At 55.2% G+C, this 15,297-nt stretch overlaps 5 protein-coding genes across 5 annotated transcripts; 1 reads left to right on the top strand and 4 right to left on the bottom strand.

Annotated features, from left to right (window-relative positions):
• Window positions 1-420: 420 nt before the first annotated feature.
• B0I36DRAFT_5553 (uncharacterized protein) lies at window positions 421-2,212 on the bottom strand. The gene is made up of 3 exons (XM_046163020.1): window positions 2,185-2,212; window positions 1,267-2,120; window positions 421-1,186 (listed from the first exon to the last, which is right to left on the bottom strand). Exons 2-3 carry the CDS (start codon window positions 1,940-1,942, stop codon window positions 735-737), a joined length of 1,128 nt encoding a protein of 375 aa, XP_046018148.1. The 5' UTR covers window positions 1,943-2,120; window positions 2,185-2,212; the 3' UTR covers window positions 421-734.
• Window positions 2,213-2,651: 439 nt separating this feature from the next.
• On the bottom strand, window positions 2,652-3,722 carry B0I36DRAFT_5495 (kinase A anchor protein). The gene has a single exon (XM_046163012.1). It carries the CDS (start codon window positions 3,583-3,585, stop codon window positions 2,809-2,811), a length of 777 nt encoding a protein of 258 aa, XP_046018147.1. The 5' UTR covers window positions 3,586-3,722; the 3' UTR covers window positions 2,652-2,808.
• Window positions 3,723-4,854: 1,132 nt separating this feature from the next.
• On the top strand, window positions 4,855-8,800 carry B0I36DRAFT_370928 (uncharacterized protein; the record flags this gene model as incomplete). Its single annotated transcript, XM_046159962.1, is given in 7 exon segments — window positions 4,855-5,157; window positions 5,235-5,756; window positions 5,813-6,155; window positions 6,212-7,254; window positions 7,308-7,496; window positions 7,551-7,664; window positions 7,676-8,800. The coding sequence occupies 7 exon segments, from the start codon at window positions 4,855-4,857 to the stop codon at window positions 8,798-8,800; spliced, it is 3,639 nt and encodes a 1,212-aa protein (XP_046018146.1).
• Window positions 8,801-9,436: 636 nt separating this feature from the next.
• B0I36DRAFT_5439 (CI-B8 domain-containing protein) lies at window positions 9,437-10,477 on the bottom strand. The gene is made up of 2 exons (XM_046163006.1): window positions 10,242-10,477; window positions 9,437-10,143 (listed from the first exon to the last, which is right to left on the bottom strand). Exons 1-2 carry the CDS (start codon window positions 10,283-10,285, stop codon window positions 9,591-9,593), a joined length of 597 nt encoding a protein of 198 aa, XP_046018145.1. The 5' UTR covers window positions 10,286-10,477; the 3' UTR covers window positions 9,437-9,590.
• Window positions 10,478-11,653: 1,176 nt separating this feature from the next.
• Window positions 11,654-14,400, bottom strand: B0I36DRAFT_370927 (Mechanosensitive ion channel-domain-containing protein; the record flags this gene model as incomplete). The annotated part of the gene is made up of 2 exons (XM_046159961.1): window positions 11,654-12,888; window positions 12,948-14,400. 2 exons carry the CDS (start codon window positions 14,398-14,400, stop codon window positions 11,654-11,656), a joined length of 2,688 nt encoding a protein of 895 aa, XP_046018144.1.
• Window positions 14,401-15,297: the final 897 nt, after the last annotated feature.

The following is a 15,297-nucleotide window of genomic DNA, read 5'->3' as shown; positions in this document are numbered from 1 at the left end:
GCGCTAACAGGGAAAGACCGTAGAACCATCGCCTTGTAGGCACCAGCAGAATAACTTCCAAGGAGAAAACAAAAGCAGTAAGTGCCCACGGAACAGATAACGGCATTTCTGGACATTCGCGCAGACCAGAACTGTCATCCCATGCTACCTCTTTGAGCTGAACACATATCACGCGAAATATGCAGCATGGGTGTGTACCGCTTCGTTGGGCCTGGTTCTAAGCGAGACTGCCTCATTCATGTTCTGCTGCCACAACAATGCCACGTGCTTGTTTCATCACTTAGAGATATGCAGGCTGTGTGTCTCTGGTCATGGCTGGTGTTATGAGTCTCGTCGACCCAGGTTTGATTTTTCGCCAATCGTGGGCGTTCTTTGAGTCGGAACCAAGCTCTCTGGAGAGCCAATCGACTGCTCGAAGATAGGCGAGAGGGTGTTGAGCCCAGCCAGCTCGACCAGCCGTGTCGCTGTCTCATTGCGGAACTTCGGGAGCGGATCAAGTATTTCCGCAGAGCCTCAACCTCCGATAACAGCCTGTCCTCGTGGGCGCCAAGAGGTCGTACAGCCAACCGCACCCGAAAATTCCTGATCATCAGACGGGGCAGAGGATGCACCGCAGTCTTGGGCACGACTACTGTAGAGTACTCTCAGGCTTCTCGGAATCGAGCTCATAATCTCACGGCTTGGGATTATGCTGGCTTTCGTGTAGACAAGGAACTCTTGTGGATGCCCACAGCTTACTCGCTAGTACACAGAACCTTTGCCTTGCAAATGACGTTTTCGAAATGCAGGTGCTCTCCAGCTGCGTCCCCGTTCTTCACGAGAGCGGGGAATATGATACACAGCACCGGCCTACCAATAAGGTCGTCATCATCCTCGCCGCCGGTGTCCTCCATGGTGGACTGATCATATGTCACATGCTCTTGAGGAAGGACAGATGGGATTTTTACCGTGAACCGGGCCTTTTGCAGCGCCAGGGATTGGGCAAGCTCCATAGCATTGCTAAGCAGTGCCCGCGCAGCCTGGTCACGCATGTCTGTCGTATTTGCATCGGTGATGGAATCCAAGATTTGGTTGAGCCGAGCGACGCTGTTGTCTAGCAGAGATGCACTGTGCTGGCGGATGGCCTCTGTCGAGTGTTTCCGTATGAGAGCCAATGTGCTTGCTCGCCACTGGTTGATGGCCTCCGCTGGTACTGGATCGTGCAGATCGTCAGACAAATTGATGTGCCACATAATGTATATCGTACCATGTAGCCAAAGCACTCACTCATTGCTGCCAGGTCATCCTCATGCTGGCGTAGTCTGCGATTCTGGTCATCAGGGAGACCAGGGAAATAAGGCTGAAAGACGAGCTCGACCATGATTTGTGACACGATGCTCTGCAGCAGAGCGAGTTTAGACTGGCTGGCGACTTGCACAAACATCGGCACTAGGCGAGCCAGCTCTCCAACCACGTCGTCATCTGTACTTGAGATCTCTACTCGGCACATCATTGGTCCATCAGCCATCCGGATCTCCATGAACTTGGTATTATGTCTGGAATAGTCTCTCCTACCTAAGCGGGCTTTCTTAAAGTGAGAAATGACCCAGTTCTGCAGACCGTTCATGAGCTTCATCATCATGTCGGCGAACTCCTGGTCGCTCGTCTGGTCCTCCATCTTTCCGCTCGCGCTGATCCACTGCTTCATCTTAGCGAGATGGCCCTTGAGAGACAGCACCTCTTCCTCGCGCGCTGCGAGGTCCCTCCGCATCGCGTCGAGGGCGTCCCGCATCTCTTCCCGCTCCGCCATGCGGACGTCCAGCTCCGCCTGGAGCAGCTTCAGCTCCGTCTCGGCCCGGGAAAAGTGCTGGCTGAGGGCCGAGTGCTTTGCCTGCCAGAAGCTCGCCGTCTCGCTCTCGCTGTGCGAGAGCTTGTCCAGCGTGCGCTCAAATTCGGTGGCCATCTCGGCCAGGTCGCGCTTCAGGCTCGCAATCTTTTCATCCTTTTCCCGGAGCAGCTGGCCGTCCTTGTGGTCCTTTGTGCTCTTGCTGCTGCCGCTGCTGCTGTTCGCTGCTCGGCTGTCCTTTGATGAGGTGCCAGAGTTTGTGGCGGTGGGGCCATGATGATGATGGTGGGTGCTGCTGCTCGGCTCGTGCGTATTGTTGTCAATATCGGGAGCACCGGTGGGCGAGGACGATGATGTACCATTGCCGAGCTGGGCGCGAGGCGGCGCCGCGATGATTGTGGCAGCGCTTGTTCGTGAGCTGTTCGCAGAGCGAAGCGTCGATGATGCTGATGATGACGATGGTGGTGGCGCTTGATGGGCTGAACGCCGCTTATCGGTTGGACTCATATTGAGAAATAGGCATATGTCGTCAGAGAGCGGGAGAAAGGACTTGAAGACGAGGTCGCGGGAGGGAGCTGCGTGAGTTGCGGTGGCATGGTCCCTGGTTCGCTTGGAGATGCGCTGGTGCAAGAGGCTCGATACAGGTCTGGTGGGCGGGTGTCAAACTCGCAGGATCAGCATTTCGACAAGTCGGTAGCAAATGTGAGCGCCCTTGGAGGGCCAGGCGAGTTGCTTCTGCGTAGTTGCTGTGGTTGCGAAGGTGTCAGAAATGTAATGCGGTTTCAATCCATGTTGGCCCTGGCGTAAGCTGCGGTCCAGCGCGGGGTTGGATGACAGTGAAGTGGTTGTGTGGGGTCTGGGGCGTTGGCTCCAGAAGCCACTATATTAGGCAAGCAGTCAACAACATCTCTTGTGAGCTTATATGTCCTGGGCAGGTGGTAAATCCCTAGGACTATGACCTGCCCGTTGTTGTCGATTGTACATCAGCGAAGCTCTACTTCAGCTTCGGCCTCGTAGGCAACCTCTCCATCCGGCTGTTCCTTGGCTCCCATTCTGCAGATTGCCACTTTCTCGACCGGCACGTCCTGCATCCACAAATAATCATCGTAGCGGTTGAGGATCTCGCGTGCGTCTATGGTCAGCTTGTCATTCCTCTTGCCACGGCTGGGGCCAGGCCCCGATCTGGCAGCCCCTTTGACATATATGGTGTTCACCACAGTGGCATGCAGGAGGAGTGGCCGGTCTTCCTTGTCCATGAAACCGGCCTCTTGGAAGGCAGACCTCAAATGCTGACAGAGCTGGAGCAGGGTGCCGCCATCGTCGATGGGCGGTGCATACAAGACGGTTGCCTTGGCTGGCGGCTGGATAGAGTGCAGGCCTCTGAGGGTGATGCTCAACGAACGTGCTGGCTTGTGCTGTTCCTGTTGATGTTGCTGTGGCAGCTCCTGCAACGCGTCTGGACGGCCCAGCTGTTGTTGCTGCGTATTCCCCTGCAAAATGGCAGAGACTGCCGGGCTCGGCACCAGGGACCTTAGAAGCGCGATGGCACCCTCCAGCCTGGCATCGCCTTGGAGGCTCATCACCCCGAGAGTGAGGTGGAGGGTCCCAAGGGGCCGCACGGCCTGCTCTGGGATGGCAAAGCTTTCTGGGCTTGTGACATCAGCACCGAAGGCTCCCAAGCTACGAGCCAGCTGCGGCCGCGAGATGCTGGTGACAAGTGGGAGGCAGAGGAAGTGTGTTGGTGCCGCGCGTGGAGGCATTTCTTTCCCACGGTTGCCACGTGGGCCAAGGACTGTGTCCAGCAGGGTGTCTTAGCACTTGATTATACCGAGGCGCGCGACACGTGGGGGTGGCCGATATGCTCATGGAGCGGCCTAGATTAGCTGCGAGATGTTTGGCTAATTGTTAAAATTAAAAGACATGGAGCGGAGAGTTTGGAGCTGGGACGGAGAGCTATCCCCGGGCCAAGCTGGCGGATTCAGGCGCCATCGCGCGCTAACCACAGAGCCTCGACAGGGGGGGGAGGGCTTCCGTCGTCCTAATCTTGGAGATTGCAGCTCTACTGATCAGCCGAGTCCAACAGTTCGCTGCAACTTTATTGGAAACTTGTCTGCATTTTGTGGGGAGACGACTCGTTTCAGTCTTGCAGAATGCAAACGCAAACATAGTTCAAGTCCAAGCCTGTCTTGAGGGACGAGGCGAGGATCAGCACCGTGGAAGGCTTGGCCGGGGTTGCGTTCTGAGTCAAATCCACCAGATGACGCAAGATCGACGAATTACCTCCCGAGACACATCCATCTAGGATCGATCGACCCAGCGAGCTGAGAATGTGCCGCAACAGGGAGACCGAGAGGGCAGGTGTCGCAATTAGCTAGACTAGCATGATCCACGCATGGATAATTATATGCTTTAGATACCGCAGTCCCATCTTGGCCCTGGGAAAAAGAGCGGCTGAGTTGCATGGCGTCGTGGCATCGTCATCACTGTTCAATATTGCCGAGACCGCTTGCTGGCCAGCCTTTGCACATGGCTGTGGCAGGCCGCGCCAGAGATGGTGTGAGGCCTTGTAGTGAACCCCAATAGGTTGTCAATGTCCTTGGGTGGTTTAGGCATGATCTGAGTGCTTTTGTTTCCTGTTTCTGAGGCCGTAGACATTCGAGCACGGAGACTGTGCTGCTGCGAGCAGGAGGGGGGTTGTGAAGTCCAAGTAGCGCCGCAGGCCCCCTGTCTAGCTCAATCTGCACAACACCAAGCTGGGCATCCAGCTACACACCTACGTCATACATTGCACAGACTTGCTGTGCAGCTTGTTTTGACAGCCTTGGAATGGCAGGCACGACCAGCACAGTTCTGGATGGGAGCCGCTTTGAGGCAGCTAGCTTGGGGCAATTGGTAATTCGTAGTCTCTTCAATAAATGCCATATTTCCACCTTGGGCTTCGCCCTTCCCACCTTGTTCACCTTTGATCCCAACCTGCGCGCTGGCTGCCCTACCCGTGCTCCTGTAGACCAGAGACCACACTGCCCAGCATGTCGACCGAGCAGGAGCACCATATCCCCCAGAGGGGTGGCTACTACTCGGGCCGCAACCGCATCCCCAACATCAAGGAGTTTGCCGCCGCTCTTGACCGTGACAAGAAGCAGCGCGATGCCAAGATCGACGCCGAGCTCAAGTCAAAGCAGGCCTCTGGTGGCTCTGGCATCAAGGACCACAAGAACCAGGCTCATGGCGGTGCTGGCAACGGCCGCGTCGTCATGGACCCCGTGACTGGCAAGGAGGTCACCATTGACGATGTCGACGTCGATTTCATGAAGGCCGTCGAGGATCCCCATGTAAGTCATGGCAGTCGAGACCAGCCGAGGACGACTAGCTCCAGGCCACTGACCACTAATCACCACTCTTGCCACAGCTCTCCGTACCAAACGCCAACCTGGGCAAGGAGGCGACTGTAAAGACAGATGCCTCACAGTCTGGAGAAGAATATCGTTACAATCAGGATGTCACCGCCCCGCCTGACCCGGTGGCTACCGGAGCCACCTCTGATGTGCCAATCCACGGCGAAAAGACCAACATCCTCTTCCACCCAACCCCATCAGTTTCATACGAGCCCATGTTTGCGGTCATCGAGCAGCGAGCCACGATTCTGTGCATCGCCAGCTTCTTCGCCATCATGTTTGTCGGAAAATTCTTTGGCGGTCGGCTGATAGGGTTATTCCCCTTGGCCGTCTGTATCTCGTCGGGGATTTTCCTCTGGATGAAGGATCTCATCCGGCAGGGACAAGATATCGAGTGGTCCAGCGAGCAAAAGCGTGGAGAATATGCTACAGCCAACCTCATCCCGGAGTCTGTGGAGTGGATGAACACGCTTCTCGGTGTTGTCTGGGGCCTCGTGAATCCCGAGATGTTTGCCGGCATTGCAGACACTTTGGAGGTGGGCAGACACAGCACGCAAAGTTTTCACGATTCTGAATACTGACAGTGAGACAGGACGTCATGCAAGCCTCTGTCCCGGGCATTATCGAGAACGTAAAGGTTGCAGACATCAACCAGGGCAACAACCCAATCCGGATCCTCAGTCTGCGAGCTCTTCCCGATTCACACATGAAAGAGCTCAAGGATGAGATGCACAAGAACAACGAGAAGGTTAAGGATCCGCAGGAGCTTGCGGCGGATGAGGAGGGTGGTGACTACTATAACCTTGAGGCGTCCTTCGCTTATCATGCGAAACCCTCTTCCGGAGGTGGCATGGCAGGCAAAGCCGCCAACATGGGCATGCAGCTCATCTTCTACCTTGGAGTGAAGGGCTTGTTCGGTGTGCCGTTGCCGATTTGTCAGTCTTGAACCCCTCTTCATGATGCACCCAACCTGCCACTAACAATCGATTAGGGGTTGAATTGATTGGACTCGTCGGGACAGTACGCATCAGACTGCAGATGTCTCCGGAGCCACCGTTCCTCAAGTCTGTCACGTTCACTTTGATGGGAGTTCCCAAGGTGCAAGCTGGATGCACTCCGATGCTTGAGCGTGGTGTAAACATTCTCAATCTTCCTGTCATCTCCAACTTTGTCAACTGGGCCATCAAGACCGCCGCAGGCATGTACGTTGCGCCAAAGTCTATGACCATCGATCTTGGCGCCATCCTCCAGGGCGACGACATCACTAAAGAGACGCACGCGATGGGCGTTCTCTTCATTCGCATCCATAAAGCGGTCGATCTCGCCAAGCAGGACCACCGAGGCTCACAGGGAGGTGGCTCCGATCCGTACATCACTGTCAGCTTTTCCAAGTTTGGAAAGCCCATGTACTGCACAAGAGTCATCCAGGACGATCTCAATCCCGTATTCGAAGAGTCTTGTGCCCTTCTCGTCACGTCGGATCTCATCAAGGCTGACGAGCAGCTTTCCATGGAGTTGTGGGACAGCGACCGGTCCAGTGCCGATGACGTTGTTGGCAAGGTTGAACTCTCCTTGCAAAAGTTGATCCAGCACCCGGGTCAGATGTTCCAGCAAGTCTCGAAACTCAAAGGCCTCAAGGCCGAGAGCAGCATGCCTGGCGAGCTCCACTGGGAGGTCGGCTACTTTGGCAAGACTCAGTTCCGGGCTGCCCTTCGTACTGATGGCAAGGACCTGAGCCTTCCAAAGGAGCTTCGTGATAAGAAGGAACTTCAAGACGACAAGGGCGCTCTCAACACTGCTGAAGAGGACGCTGTCGCTCACACACCGCCGGACCCTCTGTGGCCCTCTGGTATTCTGAGTGTCATTGTTCACCAAGTTGTCAACCTCGAGCTCGAGGACGTCAAAGGCTCAGAAGGAGGTAACCGCAAGGGTGGCAAGGAGTACGAGCCCGCACGCGATGCTGGCGAGATCAAAGAGGAGCAAGGCAAAAAACTGCCGTCTGCTTACTGCACAATCTTGCTCAACGACGAACTGGTAAGGACTTCACAATTGATATTGCACTGGCATTGGAGCTAACATTATTCTAGGTATACAAAACTAGAACCAAGGTGGCATCCTCCAAGCCAATCTTCAATGCTGGTACAGAACGATTCGTCAGAGACTGGCGGTCAGCTATCGTCACTGTCACTGTGCGCGACTCTCGCAACCGCCAGCACGATCCGATCATCGGCGTCGTGCCTCTGAAGCTGTCGGACATCCTCCAGACTTCGAGCCAGGTAAGCTGTGCGCTGACACATTGCCTATATTTCACATGACTGATTGAGTTATAGGCCTCTCGCTGGTATCCTTTGGATGGAGGGATTGGTTTCGGGAGGGTCAGGATTTCACTCCTCTTCCGGTCTACAGAATTGAAGTTGCCCCCCAGCAGCTCGGCTGGGACGTTGGTACCTTCGAGTTCTTGTCTGACAGCATCACCTCTACCTTTGGTGGTAATTCAAAGGTCAAGCTGAAGCTCCGCACTGGTGGTAGCTCGGCTGTGGTAAAGAAGGAAGCATGCAGCAAGGAAGGCGACGGCCTTAGTTGGAACATCAGCGGTGTTACCAACAACCCTCGACCACGCCTCCCAGTTCGGTACCGGTACAGGTCACCTGTCTTTATTGAGTTCCACATCTCTGGCAAGCGCTCGACAGAGCACTTTGCCGCCATCTGGCTGTCAGACCTCGTCGATAACGAAGAGACAGAACTGGACCTGCCAGTCTGGAAGTGCAACCACAGCGTTCGTCTGTCACAAAACTACATCACACAAGAGAACTACAAGAACATCCCCGACATCGATATCGAAGAGGTCGGTCGCATCCGCTTCCGTGCCAGGTTCAAGGCTGGCACAGATCGCGATCATTACCGGTTCGTCAGCGACAACGACTCACGCGAGACCATCGAATCATGGGAAGCGTGCTTCGCTGAGGGCGTCCGTAAGGAAGAGGTGACCAAGGATCTGCCGCCTTCTATTGAGAAGCTGCATGAACAGTCCCTCACGCATGGCCGTGATGTTCTTGCCATGGCGTCCGAAGAGGACAAGAAGAGATGGCTGGCTAAGGATGGCACAAACTGGACCGGTGCTTTTGGCAAGGACCCTGCCGAGCTCGTTCGCAGTCGCCGTTACCAAGACGAGCGCGAGTCAGACTACCAGTATGAATCTGATGATTCATCGCATGAAGCAGGAAGCTCAAGCTCGGGTTCGGCCAACAGACAATCAACTGATCTTGGAGTTTCGGACGCAACAACAGATCATGCTGATGGAGACAGCGCTGGCCGTCCCAGCGACGTCACCGACAACACACTGGCTAGCACCACTAGCAACACAAGCAATAAGAGCGGCAGCAGTAAAAACCCGGTCAAGGCCTTCAGGGACTACAAGGAGAAGAAACGTGACCTCCACAGGCAGCATCGTGGACTGATGCAATGGCGCCCCCTCCGCAATGTTCAGTTCGCTAAAGACGAGACTACCTTTGCTATCCGACGACTGACGAAGGTCGGATCTCTCAGTGGACGGCAGCCAGACATCGAGAGTGAAGTCTGATGGCAAGCACCTGAGTCATTATGTTTCAGCCCTATCTTTATACACGATCCAGTTGGGGGGCTGTCACTTTAGGTTATTGGTAATGTTTAACGCAGTGACGAAATCTTTCACGCAAACATGATCCCCAGAAACAATACACAGAATATAAATATTGAAAAGATATTAAGTGCTGTCTCGCTAACGTGATGACTTGTACTTGTGATTGGTATGAGAGGATACCCCCATACTGCAAGGCCCATGGCTACGAGGTATATCAATTTTTGGACATATAACAATCATCACGTTGCTCGGCGTGCCTAGTGCTCAAAGCTCATTGAGATTGCATGCCAGCACAGAATTATTTAAAGGTACATATACATTTCGTGCCCACGTCGAGCTCTCTGTCTTGGTTCTGTCGCGTCTCTAGGACCGATCGCATGTATTCGTGTGGTTTTCCATTTGGTGGCCCCTGTGATATAATACATGCCGTGGGTCGGCGTTAGATCGTACAATGCTTGCTATACGCTTGGCTGGTAATGCGAGAGCAAGCGTAGCACTTGCAGCTCGCTACGTCGTGACGACGCGGTAGTGCCCTGGCGCCGCTTCCTCGCTCGCTCGTCGGCGCTCACCTGCCATGTGCGCTGCCCAAAGGAGAGACGGACCCAGACTGGGATAGTCCTCAACGCAGCAGCCAATTCTCGACGTCCTAGCGTTCCGAGTTCCTCTTTCAACCCTCATCCTCCCCTAAGGTCTTTCTTGTGCCTTTTTGCTGCTTTCGTCATTTTTTGCAACCTCGCCACCGGCCACCCTTCTACTGGTTCGAAGCCTTGATAGCGTCGGCCTCCTTCTTGATCTTCTCCAGCATGGCCTGCTTCTTGCGCTTCTCGTCCTCGAACGCCTTGACGATGATGCGGTCCGCGTTGCCGCGCTCCACCCGCTCCTGAACCTGCCGCATCTCGACCTCCTCGTCGGCGGTCGGGCGCACGAGCCGAGCCCCCGTCTTGGCCAGGAACTCCTCCAGGATGCGGTCCGAGTGCACGTTCTTCATGTCGATGGTGACGACGTGCTCGCCCTCGGACGGCGCCGGGGCTGGGAACTCGCCCGTCACGCTGGAGCGAGGCTGCTGGGCGAGCGGGAGGGTCGAAAGGCCAGTCAGGATGGTCTTTTTCGGCGTCGCCGTCGTGCCGGAACTTGACGTCGCTGTGCTGCTGCTGCTGCTGTTATTCTCCTCCGCGGTTGCCGTGGGCTGCCGAAAGTATATGGACATTGTGGCCGGGCCGTCCTGCTTGGCCGAGCGGTTGACTATCATCGGCACCGCCGGGTTCCAGAACTTGAGCCGAGGGAGGCAGTTTACCCAGAATTTCCTGCCCAGTGAACGCCATGTTAGTTTTTCCTTCTGCCTTTTTCCAAACTCTTTTGTAAACGTTGAAAAACACCACGGCTTGCTTGGCTGTTTCCGTACCTAGGTCCAAAGTGTCCATCGTTCCACCTGAGCGCAAAGTCCATATGTATCCGCGTGATCTCGGGCGGTAATATCGCGGCGCCAGGGCCGTGTCTTAACGCCAAGAGCTAAAAAGAGACGACAAGAAGAAGAAGGGTATCATGTCAGAAAATGCGTTCTCTCTGGCCGACAGACAAAAATGAGGTGCCTCTCGATAAAAGCATAAAGGTTGGTTTGCGGGTTCCGAGTCGAGAGTCGTGGCATACGGCACACTGCCTTGGTTCTGTGGTCACTGCCAAACACTTGCAGCTTTGGGAACACACAGGCCAACTCATCTTTCGCTCAAGTATCGACTTGTTCCGGCTTTTCCATCGTTCTCCGAGAGGGAAGGGAGGAGGGGGGTTCAATTATTTACCTTCTGCACATTATCCAGTGTCGTTAGCATATACTCTGGCTCTCACGTACTTTCCGCGACCGCAGCACCACTACCTGGCGCCGCCGCGGAGAGGAGGAAATTAGAAGGGATACGTACGGCTTGCAATAGGTTCATCCGCTTTCCCGGGTTCACCATCTTGAATCGGTATGTGCCGCGGCTCTTGCCCGCGTGCCGCTTGCTGGCTCTCTCGATAATAATCCTCCGGTGAGGCGGCGGGGGTTGTTCTCCTTTGCGCGGGCGACCGAGCTGGCAATCGGTAGCGTCGCAACTGAAACTGTCGTATCCTTGTCGCTAATAGGTCTTTGCTTGACAGGCGCGCGCCGCTCGAGTGGTCGCCGGCGGAATGTGGTGGTGATGCCGCCTCTTGTGGTCGACGACCCTAGCTTCGCAGACAAATTTCCAATGGCCCGCCTGTATGTTGCAGGGGCACACACAACGAGCAGGACTTCAAGACCCACACTTCATCGGTCCTGCTTATGTAATACACTGTCAACATGCATAGCGTACATGGTGGAGGTTCAAGAAAGGAAATACTCGTCCTCATTGTTGAATCGAAGTATGCTTGCTTGGTACGTAACGCTCGTGTATGTCTTTGTCATTATGAATTATCAACTGCAAAGGAATTATGTAGCGATGGCAGTTGTACTAAGCTGACAGACACTATATCATGTCGTCTTGCTCAATAAATCGACTTGCGTGCTTGCACAAGTTTGTAATTAGCATGGCATATAGGGTTTTCGACCAGTAGGAGCGATAGTGACTGAAATGTAGCCAATGATCATGTTTATACTGAACTGAAGTTCAATGATTCTACTTGGAGGTAATCTATCAACTTATCCCCTAAGACTGCGTCTCTGTATCTCTAAAACTGTATCAATCCGAATAAGACAAAAAAGCCGTGGCTCTGAGACGTTATACCACTGCTTGTCGCAAATCAATCTCGCAACGAGGAAAGATGACATGGGCCTTGTGGCTCATCCCACCACAACATCCGCTCCTACCGGGGCTGCGACTGATCAGGTCGCGCAAAGCCACCAGGACGGTTGCTTGGGCCGGGCGCTCCTTGGTACGCCTGGTTCACACTTGGGCCAGTTCCAGTCTGGCCAAGTGTGTATCCAGGCTGTGTACCGGGAGCGACCCCGTAGGGGTTAGGAGGAGGAGGGCTATTAGAGTTCTGTGTGTAAGGATTATATCCTCCCATCTGAGCCTCCTCGTCAAAGGGGGCCATGTGTTGAGTGATGGATAGATTCGGGGTCGCGCTGCTCAGCTGCGGCGAAGGCAGTGTGTCACCGGCCTTGCGTCGTCCACTGCGAGTGCTCGTGGTCTTTTGCAGCTCCAGACGCATGTGCTCAACATCGTGCGAGCGTCTCTCGGTCGACTCTTCGCGGACCTCGTGAAGTGTGCGATCATCGCGGTTGAAACCCCAGTCTTCACCAGCCGTGGTCACGGGGTCTCTGGCGTTCAACGCCTCGGCCGCGCGTGTCTCATCCTCCGCAGTGGCAGGGTGTGTGGGAACTAGACGGAGGGCTTCCTTGTCCTGAGCAGCCTTGTCACGGGCTCGTGCCGCATCAGAATCCGAGACAGTGACCGAATACGAAGGGTTCGTAGGTCCGCCCAGAGCTTCGCCACCACCGCCGGGAGCATAGATGGGAACCCGCTTCAGCGCCAGAACCAGCGCGGTCATGAATTTGGCCCTGCGACTTGCACGTACGGCCTCGTTATGCCAATTAGACTTGTGCTTGATCGCAATCTTGAGGTTCAGCTTGTCCAGGTCACCCATGCCAGCACAGCTAACAACGATATCTGGCTGGAAGTCGCGTGAGTTGTCCGAGCTGCGTACGAATTTCTCCATCTCGAGGCGCAGAAGCTCAATGTCCTCAAATGTGGTGTCATAAGAGACGTTGACGTCGATGACCTCCTTCATGGCCTTGCTCCTGGTGACGTTCTCGATCCAGAGGTTGTTGAGGACAATGTTGGGCACCTGCACGACTTGCATCTTGTCGATACGATTGAAGACGGTGTAGAGCAGCGAGATTCTCTCGACAGTCAACTGCTCCTTCTCGGGTCCGACAATGTCGACACGGTCGCCAACATCATATGGGTGCTTGACGAACAGGAAAATGCAGGAGCCGAGGAACTCTTGTGTCGTGACTGCGAACACGAATGAAAGTGACAGCAAGGCAGTTCCTGCCGTAGCAACGGTGGTCAAGAAGGAACTCTGGAAGAAGGAGACTAAACAATGCGGATTAGTTGGTCGTTCCACACGGCTGTGGTGGGTAGCAATGACTTACGAAAGACGAAAACGCAGATGAGAAGCACGACGAACAGCAAGACGCCGTCAAACACGCCCAAGGCCTGACCGATGTCCTTCATGCTGTGTGCAATGGCCTTACGCTCCTTGCCAATCTCCACAACCTTTCGGATCATCTCGTCCAAGCTGATGTCGCCATTCCCGTCGGCATCAATCGCATTGAAACACTCATCCGCCTCCTCGCGGTATGCCGGTCCAAGAACTTCTTGGATGTCCTCGGCATACAAGTTGTCGTTGCCCTCGACCACAAACGACATCCAGATGCGCTTGGCAAGGGCCTCCGAGGTCTTGGCCTTCTCAAGTGCTTCAACGACAATGGAGTGAGCCGAGTTTGGGTTGAAGACTTGCTTGCCGGTGATTTCAGAAGCGACGTGTCCAAAGATCGAAGTCACTTTGTCACCGAGACGGCCGACGTTGCCTCCAGCCTTGGCGAGGAGGGCCATGGGAGTCTGGGTGCCGCCTTTGCTGTTCCTCTTCTTGCCTCCATTCAGCCTTGCTTCAATACTGTCGCTGATGATGTAATCCTCTTCAGCAAAAGCTTCGCCGTACATGGGGAAAAGCTGGCGTGACGCATCGAACATGATACCGAGGAGAAATACTTCACGTTTTGAGTCGGTGATGCGGTTCGCAAAGGAGCGCTGGTGGTAGCTAATTCCAATCAATTGGACGATGGCCTTCTCACCCAGGAGGACGGCAGTCGAGACGAAGATGGCACCCAGAAGTCGCTTAAGCACCCAGACCCACTGGAAGTCATCGAAGTCTTTGAAGACGTTTTGGAATATGAGCCATGAAGCCAATGCCGCAAAGAAGAATGACAGGTATAGCTCCAGCGCCCGAATGACAGTGGCATACTTGCGAGTTCCGGCACTGACGACGCCGCAGAAGAACATGAAGATTGGCGCCAGGAGGTGTGCTACAAGCTTTCCGACCCAGATTGCGAGCCACGAACAGAGAATCCACAGAAAGAGGAAGAACAGTCGGGGCCCTTGGAGATCGGGTAGAGCGTTGCCGTCAGGATCTTTCCCCCGAGGGATGGTTCCGACATGAGTGAAGCTCTCTTCTGGGCCGTTCAGAGGCTGGATGATGGCGAGAACGATGAGTGGGACAGCCAGTAAGATGGTGACGGGGACGATGTAGACGAGGTAGCGGGTGACGACGGAGAAGCCGATGACCTTCTTGTACATTCTGCCCATGAAGTTGACATTGACCTCGCGGGAGGCAAGCCTGTCGGTCTGAGTGCCGTCACCAACAACTTTGGCCTGCCTGCGCCCTCGGTGGAAGAAGTGGCGCTTCTCGGCATTGGTATCTGTGGAGGACAGACCGGTACTGATGCCTTGGTTCTGCTTGCGAGCGCCTGTCGAGCTGGCATTGCTGCGGACCTGCTCGAGGGGGATGTCCATGTCCCCATGGGGAGCTCCGGTGCCCAATGGCATGAAGCCCCTGGGCGACCTTAAAGACATGTTGGGTTGTGTTTCGGGAGAGTGTATGGCGGCTTTCGAGTACAATATGTATGGAGAGCAGCTCGGTGTGCTGTTGAAAGACAGTGCTGTTTGGGGGGGGGGGTCTATTATCGAGAGATAGCACCAGGCGATCGATGGCAAGTAGGAAATGTTGTACAGGCCGGTGTCGAAGCCGGGGATATGCTCTGAGGACGGGGAGTGCTGCTCGGCCAGATGCGAGCAGACCACGATGCGCCAACGGGTGTGTGCGTGGTGGTTGACAGGGCAAGAGAAAACGAAGGACGGGTGGTGCTTGCCAGACCAAGGACGACAATGGAGGAGAGATGGGAAAGAAGGGAAGCCGCTCGCGGAGGCACAGTTGGAAACCCCAGCTGCTGGGTCGCGCGGGCCTCGCAGAAAAAAAAGGCTTGATGGCGGTTCTGGACGAGCTGAGGCCGGGGCGGCACTTGCAGGGCAGGCCCAGATCATTACGCGTAGGCTGCATGAGGGAGCCCACTTGAGCAGCGCAGGCCCCCGCCCCGCGGGCAAGCCACTGCAGTCACTGTGGCCACTGGCTGGCCAAGGGTCCGCTGGCGGCGCCTGCCGAATGCCAGGGGGAGGAGGCGTCGCCTGTGAAACACGCGCCATCTGTCCCCCTCGCTTTTGCAGCCTCCGTCTTTCATTCCACCCATTGATGCCCACTACCCGACGTACGTCAGCGATTTACCTGCCGGCCTGCCTCTGGGTTATTCCAGAATACCAAGAAGATTGACGTGATGCGATGATGCGAATTTCCGTCCACGAGGTGGGCACACGCCAATGCGCAAACCTCCTAGATGGCCCAGGCACGATCGTCTCCAGGGTCCTGATCGTTCTATGAAGACACAAGGC

Source organism: Microdochium trichocladiopsis, assembly GCF_020744255.1.
Source record: "Microdochium trichocladiopsis strain MPI-CAGE-CH-0230 chromosome Unknown B0I36scaffold_1, whole genome shotgun sequence".
Lineage (NCBI taxonomy): Eukaryota > Fungi > Ascomycota > Sordariomycetes > Xylariales > Microdochiaceae > Microdochium > Microdochium trichocladiopsis.
Note: the sequence above shows the minus strand (reverse complement) of the source record. Positions and strands in the feature narration are given on the sequence as shown.

Coding starts and splice junctions, on each gene's coding strand:
- B0I36DRAFT_5439 (XM_046163006.1), bottom strand. CDS start 10,285: ATGGACTTTGCGCTCAGGTGGAACGATGGACACTTTGGACCTAG. Junction 10,144..10,241: donor GATGGACACTTTGGACCTAG/GTACGGAAACAG, acceptor TTCACTGGGCAG/GAAATTCTGGGTAAACTGCC.
- B0I36DRAFT_5553 (XM_046163020.1), bottom strand. CDS start 1,942: ATGGCCACCGAATTTGAGCGCACGCTGGACAAGCTCTCGCACAGCGAG. Junction 1,187..1,266: donor GGATGACCTGGCAGCAATGA/GTGAGTGCTTTG, acceptor ATCCAGTACCAG/CGGAGGCCATCAACCAGTGG.
- B0I36DRAFT_5495 (XM_046163012.1), bottom strand. CDS start 3,585: ATGCCTCCACGCGCGGCACCAACACACTTCCTCTGCCTCCCACTTGTC.